General features: G+C 34.6%; 2 protein-coding genes across 2 annotated transcripts; one reads left to right on the top strand and one right to left on the bottom strand.

The window, feature by feature from the left end:
- Positions 1 to 1276: 1276 nt before the first annotated feature.
- Positions 1277 to 4728, top strand: LOC121268493. Its single transcript, XM_041172807.1, has 4 exons — positions 1277 to 2589; positions 2886 to 3151; positions 3912 to 4121; positions 4407 to 4728. The coding sequence occupies exons 1-4, from the start codon at positions 1347 to 1349 to the stop codon at positions 4560 to 4562; spliced, it is 1875 nt and encodes a 624-aa protein (XP_041028741.1). The 5' UTR covers positions 1277 to 1346; the 3' UTR covers positions 4563 to 4728.
- Positions 4729 to 7166: 2438 nt separating this feature from the next.
- LOC121235829 (pentatricopeptide repeat-containing protein At3g06920) lies at positions 7167 to 11412 on the bottom strand. Its single transcript, XM_041132254.1, has 3 exons — positions 11321 to 11412; positions 10532 to 10599; positions 7167 to 10184 (listed from the first exon to the last, which is right to left on the bottom strand). The coding sequence occupies exons 2-3, from the start codon at positions 10554 to 10556 to the stop codon at positions 7507 to 7509; spliced, it is 2703 nt and encodes a 900-aa protein (XP_040988188.1). The 5' UTR covers positions 10557 to 10599; positions 11321 to 11412; the 3' UTR covers positions 7167 to 7506.
- Between the last annotated feature and the right edge of the window lie 6495 nt (positions 11413 to 17907).

Raw genomic sequence — 17907 nt, 5'->3', positions numbered from 1 at the left:
CTTGCCCTAGGTCTTCCGTTTAATAGAACGGAATAGGAAATTGAAATGAAACAATTCGTAATCAACTTGATCCATTTTTCACAGAAGCCTAATTTCTTCTTCATAGCTTTCAAAAAAGACCATTCAATACGATCATAGGCCTTTGATATATCAAGTTTCAAAATCATACTACATATTGATCCTTTCTGCCTTGTTTTCATGGAATGCAAAATTTCAAAAGACACCATTATATTATCGATTATAAGTTTTTCTGGAATGAATGCACTTTGTGTAGGCAATATAATCACTAACAACACCTGTTTAAGCCTAATCTATTAAAATAAACTTGAAAATAATTATCATCAAAAGAATTATTTTGATTTTCATAACAAAAAAAACATAATAACTTTAAAAAAAAATCTTCTAACTAAACATATTTTTAATGGATCTGCTGATTTTTTGAAGTCCAATAAATTTATTTTTCATGAAACTTTCTCAAGTTAGGACATATTTTTTCTCGTTTTCACAAATGAGATAAGACAAGACGAGATAAGATTGGTTGAGATAAAAATTAAAAATTGAATAAAATATTGTTAGAATATAATTTATTAATATTAGTTTTGTTTTGAGATTTGAAAAGTTGTTTATTTATTTTATATGTGAATTTGAAAAAGTTGTAATGATTAGATGAGATGAGTTGAAATGGATTGTAAAAACAAATGAGACTAAAACTACCCCTTTCACAATATTTAAAAAAAATCAATCTCTGAAAGTTTTATCTGAAAATTGATATTTAAACAATTCTTAAATACACGCAGTCTGCTTAAAAAGTAGGTACTCGTACCTAATTATAACTTATTTTAAAATTTTGTATCATTTGAGTTTGATATTAATGTAAATAATTTTAATTATATGATACGTATAAAGTATCTGATTATCTATAATTTGAAAAGATTTAAGTGATGTTTAGACAGTGAGTTGCGATGAGATGAGTTGAGATGAAAATTAAAAGTTGAATAAAATATTATTATAATATTATTTTTTAATATTATTATTGTTTTAAAATTTGAAAAAATTAAATTATTTATTTTATTTTATGTAAAAATTTAAAAAAATTTTAATGATCATATAAGATAAAATTTCAATGATCATATAAGATATTAAAATTTTAATATCGAAACGGAGTTTTAATAATTTTTCAAATAATATTACCAACATGTCAGAACCGTATGGGCCGGGCTTTCACTGGGCTTTTCGGGGGTGACCCAATCAAGTCAAAACTCTAAACACCCTCGTCGCACGTTACCATGAAGCGGTGTTTTTTCGCTCAGTACAGTTCTCAGAGCTGCCTTCTTTCCACATGAGCAATGGCAGCTGCGCGTTGCGCCACCTTCTCGTCCCTCACACCCTCCGTTAACCCTACCGCTGCCACACGAACGAAGCCATTAGTAGCGGCTTCTCTTCGAAAACCCACGAGTAGAAAAAACTATCTCCGCCCCAAGATTCTCAAAACCCTAACTAAACCCTCGCCAAACCCCGTAATTCCCATCATATCTCCCGAAACCAAAACCGAGACTCACCTAGATTTGGAGTCCCTAACCGAACAAATCTCCGGCGACACAAAGGCAGCCGCCGACCCCGGAGAGGGCGATAAAGTCGAGGAATTTCGAGCGTCCGAGACATCTGTTGAATACGATGGCATTTTCGGTAAACTTTCGGCTGGGTCCGTCCTAAAATACGGTGCGTATTTTGTTGGGGTCTTCGTGTTACAAACAGTATGTTCGGTTTGGATAATGGGAAGTGGCAATTCTGATAGAAAAGAAAGGAATTTGGATAATTTGGATTCGAGTATTACCGAAAGCAACAAAGGGAAACTTTTGGTGAATAAAAATGGAATCATATCTGGTGCAAGCAACGTGGTTTTTGCGCATGACTCTGAATTGGAAAGGAAAATTGAAGAAATAAGAGCGATGGCTAGGGAAGCGCGGAAGAGTGAGGCAAAGGTGGAGGAGGAAGATGATGAGGACGAATATGAAATTGACGAAGAGACTGCGATATCTAGGCATAGAGCGGGCATTGAGAAAGAAATGAGTGCAACATTGAATAACTTGCAGAAGAGGTTGGATTCGCTTCCAGAGAAGTTACCGGGATCTTATGTTAATTATCTTGGGAAGTCTGGGAAGATTGAAAATGGGGCAAATAGGGATAATTTGGATTCAAAAGGTCCGAATGGAGCCTTGATGTTTAAGAAGAAGTTAAAATTTAGAAGCCCTTCAACGAAGTCAATTGATGGTCCTAAGGGTTTTCAAGGTACTGGAGATCGTAAAGTGCCTAACAAGAAAAAAAGAAGCTCGGGTCGTGCAGGTAGAATACGCGGAGATGGAACTGTCAGTGATGACGGTTTAGAATTATTGGACCCTGAACAACAGCTGGAGCGACGGCATAGTGTTAATCCTGAAAGCACTTACAGGACTGTAAAGGAAGATGATGAAATGATATCACTAACGCAAGATTCAACATCGAAAAAAGATGGGAAGATGTTGAAGGAAGAAAGGCAGGGATCGGATTTGGGAATGAAAATAAGAGTTGGAAATGCTGAACGGAGAACTGGTAATGTCACCAAAATTCCCAAGGATTAAAAAGTTTTGCTTATATCGTGGTTTAACAAATGGAAATTTTTTATTTTTTTTTTGTTTCCCAACTCTATCATTAATCGGATATCACAGGGACATCCCATTGCAGTTAACGGCCATTAATGGTTTAAAGTTTACTAAAATTCTCAACTATATGTAATCAGTAAAAATTGGTGGTGGCTATCTTTTGCTTCCTGGATTATCTGTAACAAACGAAGTTCATGTAGACATTGTTTTACATTTGATACATTCGATAAATTTTTAAATTTTTAGGTGCTGTCCAGGAACCTAGCCTAGAGAGGCCTTTAGTTGAAGTAGAAAATTTGCAACAATCAGCAATGCTGGAGAGTCAACATTTTCCAAGATTCAGAAGAGGAAACCGGGAAACTCACATGAAATCTGATAAGCATGCTGTGTTGAATAAAAATCGCAGTTCAAAACACAGAGAAGTTGGGGATCAAATGCTGGTCAACAAGTTCAGAGAAAAGCAACCAAACATTGAGACAGATTTCTGGTGGTTGAACCTTCCTTACGTTCTAGTGTGTGACCAAAACTTTCTCTTCACTCTACTTCTCTCTATTTAGTAATGTTAGAAAGTGGTTGTGCTATCATTGCAGATGTGATTGTTTAGTTTTTACATGTTTGGACTTTATGACTTGACCGAACCATCTTGGCCAGTGTCTTCTCACCACTTGGTGAATTATTTACTGCCTTTCATTCATAATCATCATTTTAGTTGAGCTCATTTTATAGACAATCTTTTCATGGACTTCATAATTTGCTGTTGTGACACAAGAAGGCTCTAGAATATCATCTCCTTCAATTTCTCTTTGACATGATTTTCACTGTTCATATTACAAATTTTATCGAGATGTATGATTTTCACTGTTCATTTTAACTTTTCTGTTATTTGCATTTCTACAGTTGCCAACACTTTTCATATGATTTGTAATACTGATTTTTGTAAAAGTTTTGATCTTACTTTTTCTCATAGGATAAAGCCTGATTCTAGTGTTGTTAAGTAAAATGTTACCATTAGCATACAACGTAGACTGGAAACCAATTGGTTTAACTCACCAGCAATGCAAATATAGTCTTAAATGCTGACCTTTGATGTAAACTTATTATGAAATGAGAAATACTTGTTCCTTAGATGTTAGTTAATGTTCTGTTACATATATCCTACACGACTTTGGTGTTTTATTACAAACTTTCATTTGCAGTAGATTAAGCAATAATATGCATTTTCAGTCTCCGAGACTCCAACTAATCATCAAGTTGATATTTATCCAATTCTAGGCTATATTTATGCGTAGAGGTTCTGACCATGAAGGACAGGCAGGATTTTACAACTTAAAGTTTGGTTCCCAGGCCCAGGAACAAAGTAACTCTTCCTATACTGTTGCGTTCGAGGATCGTGTTGATGCCAGGAACTTCTGTTTTCTACTGGAAGATTTTTTTAAAGATCTGGGTGATTTTAGTGCCGACATTCTTCCTTTGTCAATAAAGGTAAACCTCCATATTTGGGTACCCTTATAACTTTACATTTGCATATTGCATGCACATCCCCCAACATGCAAAGGCCATATTTTTGCAAGCTGTGCCAAGCAAGTGGGAAGATGAAACTCGCTGTTCAAAGGCTAACACTTGCATACTGTATTTTTAGTCACTATGTTTAACACAATTTGTGGGGTTTTGCTTCATTCTGGAGTAGGTCATGATAATCCATCCCTATATTCCATTTATTTTAGTTCTAGAAACCTCAGTGACAACAATGAAATAAAAATTGTTCAGGAACTTCATGAAGCAGTAAAAGCAAATGCCATGAAGGTAGTTGTTGTGAAGAAGAGACAGCTTCAGCTGTATGCCGGCCAACCGTTTGCTGATGTGGAGATGGCTTTGCACTCTTTGGTTAAAGGAGATCAAAATGCCCCTATGCGCAATTCATGATAGAATGCAGACATTGTTTCTGATCTTTGCACACTCTATGGGGTCCAGATCGCTTCACTCTATTTTTGGCAATGGTTGGTGTAAACAACCACTTCCCTCCATCTTTGCGTTATTTCTACCTTTGCTGGTGAAGTTTTGACAGTGGCAATTCCGCTACGGAATTAAATTAGCCTGCCTGCGTTCTGATTACCTGCGGAAACCAATGTTTCGTGAAGCACGTTTGATTTTTGTGATGTAGTGTCACTGTAGTTGGCTGATGGAAGAGATCTGTCAAGGTTTCAATATTGAAATTATGTACTTATTTTTTGGAGTAACTCTGATTTAAGGCTGCGTTTGGATGATGAACTGAATTGAGTTGAGTTGAATTGAGATGAAAATTAAAAATTAAATAAAATATTATTATAATATTATTTTTTAATATTATTTTTATTTTGAGATTTGAAAAAGTTGAATTGCTTATTATATTTTGTGTTGAAATTTGAAAAAGTTATATTGATTAAATAAGATGAGTTGAAATGAGTTTAGAACCCAAACATACCCTTCACCAACCCAGAGGAAAGTCCTTTCAAGGAATGAAAGTTACGTAAGCATCTTATTTTTTATTTTTGGATTGGTCCCAAATTTACATGTTGCAATTCTTTCATGTCGAAGGGGAAGAATAACGGAAGTTTTACATTCATTGAAGATCCGATATTTTTTTTTCTTTACATTTTTCCAGCATTACGTTAAAAATCAAGTGGATTCAACAAGAATCAACTTATGGCTAACAGCTAACTACTTAAAAATATGTCCCAACAGTTGGGCTCTTTAGATAACTGTAACATTCTAAAACGGGATTTACTATATATCAGTTACTATTTATTTTCATGCTCCATACTTATAACTTTTTCATAAGGTGTGAAGACATTTTTTATAAAATATAGAAGTATTTTTTATAAGATGTGAAGTGTGGAGTGGTGAATAATTGCTGATGAGAATAATTTTTCATCTAAAATGTTGATCATATAGGTCCTTGATCGTTAAAAGCGATAGTCAAAACAATAGTACTGTATCTATATCTTTTCAATTGATCATCCAATTCAGTGATAGTAGGAAATGGTCCCGTTCGCATGCATGCTGATTTTTTTAAGGTTTGAATTCGCAGATAAATTTGACCAAAAATGGAAAAATATGAAATGAATAGATAAAATAAAAACGCTTGAACTTGAATGGAACATTCACCATAAGGTCTTTTATTTTGTGAACTCTCGTATTTCCCAGTTTTCCAATCCAGACATTCCACAGTGGACGAGTCTTTCCTTGTAACCGTTAGAATTGTGAAACAAAATTATCCATCCAATTCTATTTGTTTGTGCAGGACGTTTTAGGAAAAAAGGATTTGGAAATCCACTCGAAGATCGAGCAACAAGAAACTGGACTTAAAAAAATCCGAACTTTGGCAAAATACAGATAGTTGTTTCTATTCTGGTAGGTTCTAGTTATTTTAACAGCACATGCGTCACCTCGTTTGTTTTCACAACTTCTCTCGACTCATCTCATCTAATCATTATAATTTTTTCAAATTCCTACACATAATAAAATAAACAATTCAACTTTTTCAAATCTCAAAATAAAAATAATATTAAAAAAATATATTCTAACAATTTTTTATTTAACTTTTAATTTTAATATCAACTCATCTCATTTCAGCTGCGAAGTCAAACGAGGCCGTTAATGGCTGAGAAATAGTAGTAGTGACAGTTCCATTTTTGTAGGTCCTCTTTTAGCACCCAGAAACCATCTCACAGCACAACGTAAAAATGGCATACAAACTCGATCCATTTCTACAACTCTTTGGGCAACCATACTCTTCTCTGATCCTCCTACTGTATATGAGAGTCTATAAAAGATAATAAGAATGATATGATTGCAAGAGAATCGTACGAAAGACAAATTGTGCTGGCAAGAAAACAAATTGGTGAGAAAACACTTGCATGTTAATAATATCATGTAGACTGGCCAACATTTCCAGTAGTTTTACCTTCCCACAGTATACGTTGTGCAAGATGTCGGCAGAAGAAGATAACATAGACTATACTGGATCCAAATAGTTCACAACAGAGCGCTGAAAAATGAAGCTTTATCCAATCTTACAACAAGCCCATGCTCAAAGTTCCACATGAACTTTGTAGCAGTATGCTATCTATATGCTATCTATAGGTCCTGATGGTGTTCATTGGCATATTCACCCATGTTTGACATGCAACTCTTATGCCTGGAAGCCATAATGCATCAATACAAAAGGTCAGGGGCAATCTATTAGATAAGTTCCTTCTGACTATTTGATAAAAGAATTTAAGCATATCTCTGAGAGCCATTAAGGACTATCATCAGTAAGTAGAATCATGGGCTTAAGACTCAACAATTAGGTATTTCGACCTTTGCTTCATTCAAGAACGTTTCTGCTCTGCCCCTCCCTTCTTTTTCCTCACAAAGCCCATAAGAATCCACTTCTTTCTAACAATAATATTAGAGTGCACACTCATGCAGGGTTATTTTTTTTTTTTTTTTGGGGGGGGGGGGGGGGGGGGGGGGGGGGGGGGGGGGGGGGGGGGGGGGGGGGGGGGGGGGGGGATGATCTGGGTTAAATGGAGAATCAGACAAACAAAAACCAAGCTACCATAGAAGTTAGGCGTAGGAGCTCGACTTATGCATGCGGCTTCCTGACTTAACCATTTTATGTTTTGAGCTCCTGTTAGGGCGTTGTATTTGAAATGTATGAATTCGGACAGCTGGAAAGGATGCCAACGTCCCTCGGGTGTAAGCCTCATTCGTTTATGCATCCTGTAACTTCAATCTCTACTAATTAGATAAGAGAGTACCTCTGAAGGGAGCAGCTTCAGCCCTATAAAGGAATTCATGTAAAGAACCATCATCAAGAACAAAACTCTCCGTATACTTGCCATTACCAGGATTTTGAAGTATGTTGAGACTTTGCTGTTTCTCTCAACACTGCACCCACAAATGCTGCCTGCTCAAGGCATTCAGCTTTATGCAGTGCATCTAAGAGAACAACACACGTTTTGGTATGAATATTACAACCTTTCAACCTAGTTTCCTCAAAAAGTGCATATGAATCCATTGCTCTATTAAGCAATGCTAACCCTTCTATCATAGCATTATAACAAGCAGAATCTGGTATACCCCCACTCGCCTTAAACCTCTCAAAAAGCTTATTTGCGTCTTCTATGTTTCCAGCCTTTGCAAGTCCTGAGATCATGGTGGTATAGGTGATTGTGTTGGGCTTCAACCCTTGCTTCTGCATCTCTTGCCAGAACACAAAAGCCTTATTAAATTTTCTAACCCTACAAAGACCATTAATGAGAATGCTGTAAGTTATGTGGTTGGGAGTACATTTCAAGTCTTTCATTGACTGAAAGCACACATGGGCTTCATTAATTTCCTCAGCTTTCACTAGTGCATCAAGCAAGCAATTCCATGTGTACACATTAGGGGTCAAACCTTTCTGCATTAACTCTTCCATGATCAAGTACGCTTCATCAATTCTACCCACCTTACCAAACCCATCAATAAGACTACTATATATCACCTCATTTAACTCTATTCCTTTAAATTTTGCTTCTTCAAAGAGCATGTATGCTTCATCAAGCCTGTCAATCTTAGCAAGCCCATCGATGACAGAACCATAGGTAACAACAGTAGGTTGATGGCCCTTCGTTGTCATTTCCTCCAACAGTTGATATGCTTTGTTAACCTTACCAGACTTGCAAAAGCCATTAATAACAGTATTGTAAGCACGGGTGTCCAGAACACAGCCTTGCTCCTTCATTGTGTAGAACAGCTCGTAAGTTTCATTTGCAAAACCTGCTTTCACAAGGCCATGAATCAGGATTGAGTAGCTCCTGACATCCGGAATAAATCCTCGAGCCTTTATTTCCTCAAACAAAGCCCTACCTTTCTGAATTTCACCAGCTTTGAAAACACAATCCATATAGGTATTAAGCAACATCAAGTCAGGAGAACAGCCCCTGTGTACCATTTCTTTGTATATCTTGTGACCATCCTCCTTCCTGCCACACTTGAAGAAATTCCTAATAAGGGAGGTATATACAAAAGCATCCGGAAACTGATTAGAATCTAACATTTTTTCATATAGCTTGTAGGCATCATCCACTCTGCCATGTTTGCCCAGACCATCAATAAGAGAACCAAATGTAACTCCATCAGGGGTGCAAACTTTATGATCAATTCCTTCAAATATAGAACAAGCTTCATCCAGTTTTTGAGCTTTGCAAAGTCGATCTATCATTATATTGACAGTCCTAACATTAGGAAACAATCCAGCTCCTTCCATGGAATCCCGAATGCCTAGAGCATCCTCAAGTTTTCCTGCCTTGCAAAGCATGTCTATGAGAATATTGTAGGTGAAAAGGTTGGGCGCTGCATCTTTCTTCATCTCCTTGAAGATTCTTAATGCCTCGTCCACTCTCCCCTTCTTTCCAAGGCATGTAAGAATGCAATTATATGCAATCACACTTGGAATGCACCCCTTTTGTTTTTGCCTCTCAAGCAAACTATATGCTTCGTCAAACTTTCCAGCAGAACCATAGCCCATGATCATGGTGCTATAAGCATACACACAAGGAACTTTCCTGCCGCTATCCATCTCTTCGAATAGCTCCACAGCTTCATCCAGTCTATCAGCTTTCCAAAGAACCCCTATCATACTCGTATATGTCACATCGTCAGGCCTCAAGCCACGTGCTTTCATCTCGTGAAAGAATTTCCAGGCCATATCAACTTTCCCAATCTTTCCAAAAGAATCTATGCAGACATTATAAAGAACAACATCAGCATCAAAAGAGCAATTCTTCATCTCATCCAACAGGGAAAGAGCTGCATCAACTCTGTCCTGCATAGCGAATACACGAATAAGAGTTGTAAATAGATGAACGCTCACTTCATAACCTAGCTCCTGCATTTGATGAAAAAGAGTGAGCATGAGGTCTGATTCATGAGCAGCAGAAAGAGCACCAATAAGGTTTGTATAAGCCGAAAATGCAGGTCGGAACTTAAACTTTCTCATGGTTTGTATTAGATCAAAAGCTTCCCTAAACTTCTGCAACTTGATATAGCTTACAACCAACTCAACACATGCGTTATTAGACGGGCCAAATCCTGCAATACTCATTTCTTCCAGAATCTCCACCAAGCCATCAAACTTTCTACTCCTAGCCATAATCATTAGAAGTGAATTGTATGCTTCAGGACAATGTGCTTGGTCAGTTTTTCTCTCCGCCCACCGAAAATAATTTACTGCAATATTGATATCCTTCAGCCTCCTCAAGACTCCAATTACTAATTCTGGTTTAGGTTTTTCATCTAGCGCACACAGAGCATTCTCAAGGGCAGGTCCCCATGGACCACCCTCCAAGATATGGCACACATCATCCACTACTTGTCTCACACCCTGAACTATTCTTGAATTTTCTCGATTGGCCCCATCCATAAAGGGAATGGCTTTACCATTCAGCTCAGAAGAAAACCCATTAAATGAGGACGAAAACCTCTTAGAAAAGGTGCAAATGTGACAGCATTCCAAATCAATTTGATATACTAATCCTGCACCCACCACAAATAAGCAGATATATGTCAACCTATACGAACATAGAAGACAACAGACAGAAAACATATGCGATAAAACTAGAACCAAGGTCTCTCAAAGGCAGCTTGGACATACAATGATAAGGGGACAAAAATTCATTACGAAGTGCCTGGATGTCAACCACAGGGGCTGGCTACATGGATCTTTTTAATCATTTAGCCCAATAATAGTTCATAAAACACAATCAAAAGAAACAAATGTTCAGCATCATGGAAGACCCAAAAAAAACCTTACGAAATTTTGTAAAGAAAATCCCTAAAAACATCCAACTACTCTATAAAGAACCTACATGAGTCAACCTTACCTAGGTTCCTTAAGATCGTCTTCATATCTGCATGTCCAGCCTTCTATGGTACTCTTTATAGTCTGGATCTATAATAAGAAATAAACAATATAAGCAACGTCAAGGAAAATCCACCAAACGGAGAATATCCAGTAAGTGATACTGTGAAATATCGTGTATATACTTCAACAAACATACAAGTAAGCATATGCATTCGCGTTATCTAAATGCAAAAATGTGCCAAGCAATAATGATTATTACTACAATAAACGATGGTGACAAGACCATAACGTATCACAGAGAATATTAGTAGCGAAATGAGATCTCCGTAGACATCAAAAGAGTAAAAGCAAACGACAAAATCTTATGAAGAAGTGTGAATTGAAAATTACCAATAAATCCCAAAAATACCCCAAAAAGAAGAGACCTTTATGCATAAGAAACCATTACAGTTGCGTGAAAATTAACAAAAAAGGAATATAACGGGCCTCGAATGGAGCTTCCTCACACAGTTTTGAACGTACATTGATTTAACATCGACAGAGAAACAGGCATAGGTGCCCACAGTCACATCCACACAGAGAATTCAGGGATTAAGTAAATAATTACATTGAGCACAAATAGCTTAATTTTATTGAATAAAGATTAAAGACTGTAAAGAATACCATTCAAGCAGCAAATAATGAGAAAAGCTCCTTCACCGTACGAATTTCATAGAGTTTCGATTCGGTTAACAAATTTGATCTTAGAAATGGAAACCTCCGAAAGAATTTACAGTGCAGCGATACATGAATGCCAAAGATTACTTACCCGGACTGCCTTGTAGAGCAAAATCGGAGAGAAGGCGCTTGAGAGGCAGCTTAGACGAAGTCGGTGTGCGCGAGTGTCGGAGTGAAACTAGCCTATTTTCACATCAAGGAGCAACGACGCCGTTTCAGAATGTAAGACTCAATTTGGGCCGAAAAATAACAAACTGGGCTTTTGGAGGCACAACGGACAGCGCAGCCTTTCATGACCGTTTGGTGCATAGGAGTGGATGTTTGGAGCATTTTCGTCGGCCTGGACAAAGTCAAAATTAAAATTTAACTAAAACTACATGTTTTATTTTTGAATAATGATACACTTACATCTTATTTATTGCTGTTTTATTACCGAGCTATTTTTTTTCTTTTTGCTCTTTGAATCTAGTTTAAAAATCTCTTAACATGACCCTCTTGCATAATCTAGAAGAAAATAAATATAATCAACTAACGTAATCATGTAATTTAATTTTTTAATCCAAATTCAAATAATAATAATAAAATAATTGGAGTAATAAAACAGTAGTAAAAGAAGTATAAGGGTATCATTATATTTTATATTTTATCTATTCTATTTATACATTGAATTATTCATTTATTAGTTAAAATAATAATAAGATATTATTAATTTAATATATTTTATTATTTTATTTATTTTTCTCATATTTTGCAATTCAAATCCATAGTAAATTGTATAAGCCCAAGAAACTATGTAGCAATAAAATGATAGAGAAATTAATATAAACTATTTAGAGTTACTGTAGTTAGCAAGTAAAATATTTATTTTTTACCTCTTTTTAGACCATTTTAAAGGATCATTAGTCAAATTTTGATTTGTATTTACTTTTGAGTAAGCTAATAAGAATGCTCTAAGTTTTTAAACGGTAAAAGTGAAATAAAAAGGTGGAAATTGGGGAGGGAGGGGGGGGGGGGGGTTGGCTTGTTTGAAAGATAAATTCAACTTAACTCATTTCAAACTAATTATTGATGAGATCCACTAATTTTTCAATTTTATATAAAAAAGTTAGACACATCTCAAGTTACTTCATATATTTCAACCTAAAAAGTTAAATATATCTCAATCTAAAAAGTCAAATTTTGATTTGTATTTACTTTTGAGTAAGCAACAAGAATGCTCTAAGTTTGTAAATGACAAAAGTGAAATAAATAGGGTGACGACAACTTTGCATGCAGTATGTTAGGCTTGTTGGAAGATGAATTCAACTTTACTTATCTCATCTCAAATTAATTATTGATAGAATCTATTACTTCTACAGGTCTTAACTTAAAAAGTTAAATTCATCTCAATAAAATTTATAAAATATTACTATTTACAACTAAACTCAACTCATCTCAATATCCAAATACAACCTAAAAGTCTCCACTATGCAAGATTAGTATTTTGGGATTAGCATCATCCGATAATTATTTGACATGTGTGAAACAAGATTGTACTTTGTTTCTTAAGGTTGATTAGTCGAGGTTAAAAGCCCCGCCATCCGGTTCATAATTGAACACCTTTTCAATGTTTAGGCATATTTTGGATACAAAGATATTTTCATCTTATCTCATCTCATTTTAATATTTAAATAACATAAATATAAAAACTTTTTCAATTTCATATTTTTAACTTTTTTATATAATCATTACCTAATTATTATAACTTTCTCAAACTTTCAAACAAAATACAAAAAATAATTCAACTTTTTCAAATCTCAAAACAAAAATAACGTTAAGAAATTATATTCTAACAATAATTTAACTTTATAATATTTTTATTCAAATTTTTCTTTCTTATTTTTTAAAATTTCATAAAATATTTTAACTCAAATTATCTCTAATGCATCTCATCTCAATTTAAATATTTTACTACCATTCACAAACCATCTCAACTCACTATCCAAACAAAACGGCATAGTAGCCAAGTTTATGCAATAGTTACAAACTCTTCGATGTAAAAACTGACTTGAGATCTAGAAAATTTAGAGCATTGGAAATGGCCTAGCCAAATGCCAATGCCAATGCAAGTCAATAATTTGGCTATATTTGTCAAAAAGCTTCCACATTGGACTAGCCAATAGTTCAAAACTCAATATATGAGCTACAGTAATTCTTGGGTGCTCTTCAAAGTTGGCGAGCTGGATGAGACTATTTTATTATTTCATCAACCTCCTCCTCTCTCTTTCCCTCATTCTTTTCTCTTTTTTAAACCCGAAAGCTACCCAGAGACATACCTGTCTCGCTCTTCTTCAACTCGCAAGCGTCCCCTTCTCTCCGAAGGTCGTTTTCGTTGCCATCGTCTTTTAGGCCAAACGTAAGTCTCTCTTCCTCGCTCTCTCACCCTCTTCTTTGTGCATTCTTTGTGCCATCGTCTTCCCCGCTCTTCTCTTCCTCTTCTCCAATTCTCATTTTCTCTTCATCGAGTGATTAAATCACCATGTGTTTCGCGTTGCAATGAACATTGATGTGTTGAATCACTTTCCTTGTCAGTGAAACGTCGTCCAGAAGGTTGTGCGATTTCCTCCATGAATCGGCTTGGCTTTACCCTATATGACATCTCTCTCTAGTGGGAACAAATCTACCACTACCGTCGTGCGATTTGGGTAAATGCTTTGCTATTTATTTATTTTGAGGATGAAATTATTTGAATTTCATTCATAAATCTGCGGTTGTGTATCAAAAATCTGGTTCTTATGAGTATGGTGTATGAACCTACAAAGGGGTTTTTATTTAGTATGGTGTATGAATTTCGTTCACAGAATGACAGTCCTTTTATTTGAATTATTGATATTGTGTTGGGTATTGATTCTCTATTGTTTCTGTTTTGGCATATTGTTTATCCGTTCTTGTCTAGTGAGAAGGAAATATGTGCTATGTTTGGGTTGTTCCCTCGGATATCATTGCAATTGCTTGCATCATATCCAACTCATGATCAAAATAATCATCATATTCAATATGATCAATATTTGAATAGAGATCCATAGCAAATTGAGAGAAGAAAAATAGAAGAATTGGAAGAAGAAAAATTGGTTTGGCAAAAGAAGGGCTGCCAAAAATTAGTTTATTAGTTTCAATAATTGTAGATGGTGATTGGTTGGTACAAGAAGTTGTGAGAACTTGTATTTATTAGTCTTTTAGAATTATAGATGTAATTGTTAGGTAGAAAAAGAGGAGTTTGTGAAAAGTGTTTATTAGTTTAAAGATATCTAGTTGTGATTGTTGGGTGGAAAAAAAGGTTGACATCATGTGTTTGTTGGTTTCACAAAATTCTAATTTGATCATTAACTATTAACTACAACTAAAAAAGTTGACAAAAAAAGAAGGGTTGGCAAAAATTAGTTTGTTGGTTTCAAGAATTGTTATATAAAAAAAGTTTTTGTTAAAAATTATTAAAATATATTAAGTGTATTTGTAAATATAAAAAAAAATTGTCAAATATTATTAAAATATATAATATAATAATATTATTTTGACTTTAAGATGGCTAGTCTAAATATGGATTCACTTAGCCAAAAATTGATATTCTAGCCAAACTTTAGACTTGGCAATACATTACCAATGCTCTTATTACGTGTCTTTTAGACATTTGCATTTTCTTCCTCGTTTCCTGGTTTTTCTTTTCATTTTGTTGCCCATATGCACCCCGGTCCCCATCCATGGCAGTCCCCATCCATGGCATTGCCCTTTCCCACAATCCACCATTTCTAGCCCTTGGAGACATCATACCTCCTGCCCATGCGATCTATGCCCCCTAGACTTGGTTTACCATTCCTTGCATGTTTTCAGATTTTATTTTCTCTGGGTTGTTTTACTTTTTCCTCCATTTTTCTTCTTTTAGCCTGAATATATAAAAAAAGGCACCATCTTTCTTACAACACAAATAAATAAATAAATAAATCATCTATAAAGCAATCACTTATCACCACCTATCACTTAGTAGCGTATATATGTATATTGCTTGAAATAGTAATATTAGGTACAAATTTCAAATAAATAAGTTTCGAAATAGAAATGATATTTGTAATCATTGAGTGTTCAAGTGTTGCACAATTCTAAAAAGAGTGAGGTCCACAATTAAAAAAATTAATTTTTTTCATGTGAATATCATAGTTACTCAATTTGTTTTCAAAAAGGTTACGTAGTACTTGTGTATTCCACAACTGTAATTAGTATTGATTTATATTATTTATTTTTTGTATGTCAACTATTCGGTTAAATCTAGAAGTGACGTATTTTCGACCATTATAACGAGTCTTATTTTATTATTTTTAATTATATTATATTTTGTTTTAAAAAAACTTATACATGCTGCATGCTAAAAAAATTATATTTAGCAATTCTACATCACACACTTGCTTTTAATTTTTATTTTAAATTTTTTTTATTTAACAGATGTGTCGTGTAGAACTAGTGAATATAAAAACTCTTAAAAAAAAAAAAAAAAAGAAGCACATGTCCCATAACTAAACTAGTTCATCATTTAGAAAGAAAAATAAAAAGGTGGGGAATGACGTGAGATGTTAAAGGCATATGTAAAGTGGAGACTTCTCCTTCAAGAACTGCAAAAGAAACGGAGAGCAAGAGAGAAAAAAATATGGAAATAATAGAGCAAAAGGAGACGAAAAAAGAGGGATGAAGAGAAATGGAGGTTTACGAAGAAACGTAGAAGAAAAGATGGAAAAGATAATAACAAAAGAAAGAGGGAAAAGAAAAAGCAAAATGCTAGGGATCCTTTTTTTTTTTTTTTTTTTTTACTTAGTGATTAAGAAAATGTTGTTTAATAATATTATAAATTTTCTTATTTTTTTAAAAAAATATTTAAAAGTGTTAAAAAATTAATGTAAAAAAAAAAACTTAGTTTTTCACATTTTTTTAATACTTTTTAATATTTTTTAGAAAATAAGAAAATTTATAATATTATTAAACAATACTTTCTTAATCACTAAGAAAAAAATCTTCAAGAAAAAAAAAAAAAAAAAAAAAGAGTGGGAGCTCCCAGCAGAATCCTTATCATCGTCCAAAAGAAAAAGATAAGAAGAAAGGCCACAAGAGGAGAGAGGGAAAAGAAAAAGAGAATGAGAGAGACCAAAAATAAAAATTAAAGTCTTGTATCATATACTTTCACTTAATTAATATGTGATTTATTATTTTTATTTTTCTATCTTAATGCATAAATATTTTACACATATGACCTTGCTATATTTATGCCACATTACATAACAGAGCCTGAGGGAGAATTGACACCAATATAATAATGATATGCTGATATTTTCTATATCATGCTTTTTAATGTATAAATTTTTGTTGTACTATGTAGCATTTCTCAAAATTAATACATTAAAAAACAGGATGAGTCTATAAGTTATGGAGTGCACAAGTGTCGCACAATCGTTCTGAAAAAGAGTGGAGTCTACTGTTAAAAAGTTAGTTTTTTATGTGAGTCTTTTTTTTACTCAATTTTTTTCCAAGAGATTGCACGATACTTATATACTCCACGACTGCAAATATCATTTTTCATAAATTTTTATAGTACTATTTTTCTATCCTAAGATTGATATCATATTTTATATAACTATTAGCCGGTGTAAATACATACATTGATAAATGGGGTCCCTATGACAGGTCAAAGAAGCAGCACAAGATGCACAACGCACCTGGAGGATAAAACTGAAGATGAAGCATTTGTGATGCACGACATAGGAAACTAAATAAGAGGAATAATACAAATATAATATAATTCAATATGATATAGAGTAATGCCAAATATAATTCCAGTGTTTACAAGTAATGTGCACTCTCTTTTAAAAAATGTGGGGTTCACCATTACAAAAATGATTTTTTCATGTGGGTCACACCACTAGCATTGGATCATTTTACTTACCAAGTTGTTAAATGTCATCACTGAAATCACGGTGATAGTGTCGGTTTTGCAAAAATCACCGCGTGAGGTCTTCACGGGCCACTCACAACTACGCTTGGTCCTCACGTGCCCACCCTTCTGTCAGTTCTTCTCACCACATGCGCCAGATTACCAGAATCTCCACATCAGATCTTTCAAATATGACTTTGTGGCTGAAAAGAGACAAGCGTGTTGCCTTCACGCACCATTACAGATTCTGAAGTCTACCGGAGTTAGTTCAAACTGTAATCTGTCATTTTCACATCTATCTTGTTGTTTTCCTTGTTGTTTTCTTTATTGTTTAGTAAAAATAAAAAAAATGAGTTCGTCTCTTAGACGTTTGTCTGTAGAGACCGAGTCCTCTCTTTCCATGAAGGATGAGGTTGAGTATCTGTTTAGGCATAATGCTATCTCTTAAACGTTTTTCTGTAGAGAGTATCAGCAGTAGTGAAGACCAGACCAGTCACAAAAGAAAATAGTGTACTGATGGAGCTCTAAATGCACTAATTAGTTTATGAGGTAATGGTTGACATAGGGATATCCCTTCATGTATCTGGTCATGGATGTAAGTTTCTCTGATGAATGAAGGATGACAATTCCCCTTAAAAAAAAATCACGGTGACCATTATAGTTGATAGTCACCTTTAGGGGTATAACAGGTCTGGTTTGGTCCAATTTTAGATAAAATTTGAGACCGA

Source organism: Juglans microcarpa x Juglans regia, chromosome 1D, assembly GCF_004785595.1.
Source record: "Juglans microcarpa x Juglans regia isolate MS1-56 chromosome 1D, Jm3101_v1.0, whole genome shotgun sequence".
Lineage (NCBI taxonomy): Eukaryota > Viridiplantae > Streptophyta > Magnoliopsida > Fagales > Juglandaceae > Juglans > Juglans microcarpa x Juglans regia.
The sequence above is the reverse complement of the archived record's forward strand: the minus strand, read 5'-3'. Positions and strand labels throughout refer to the sequence as shown.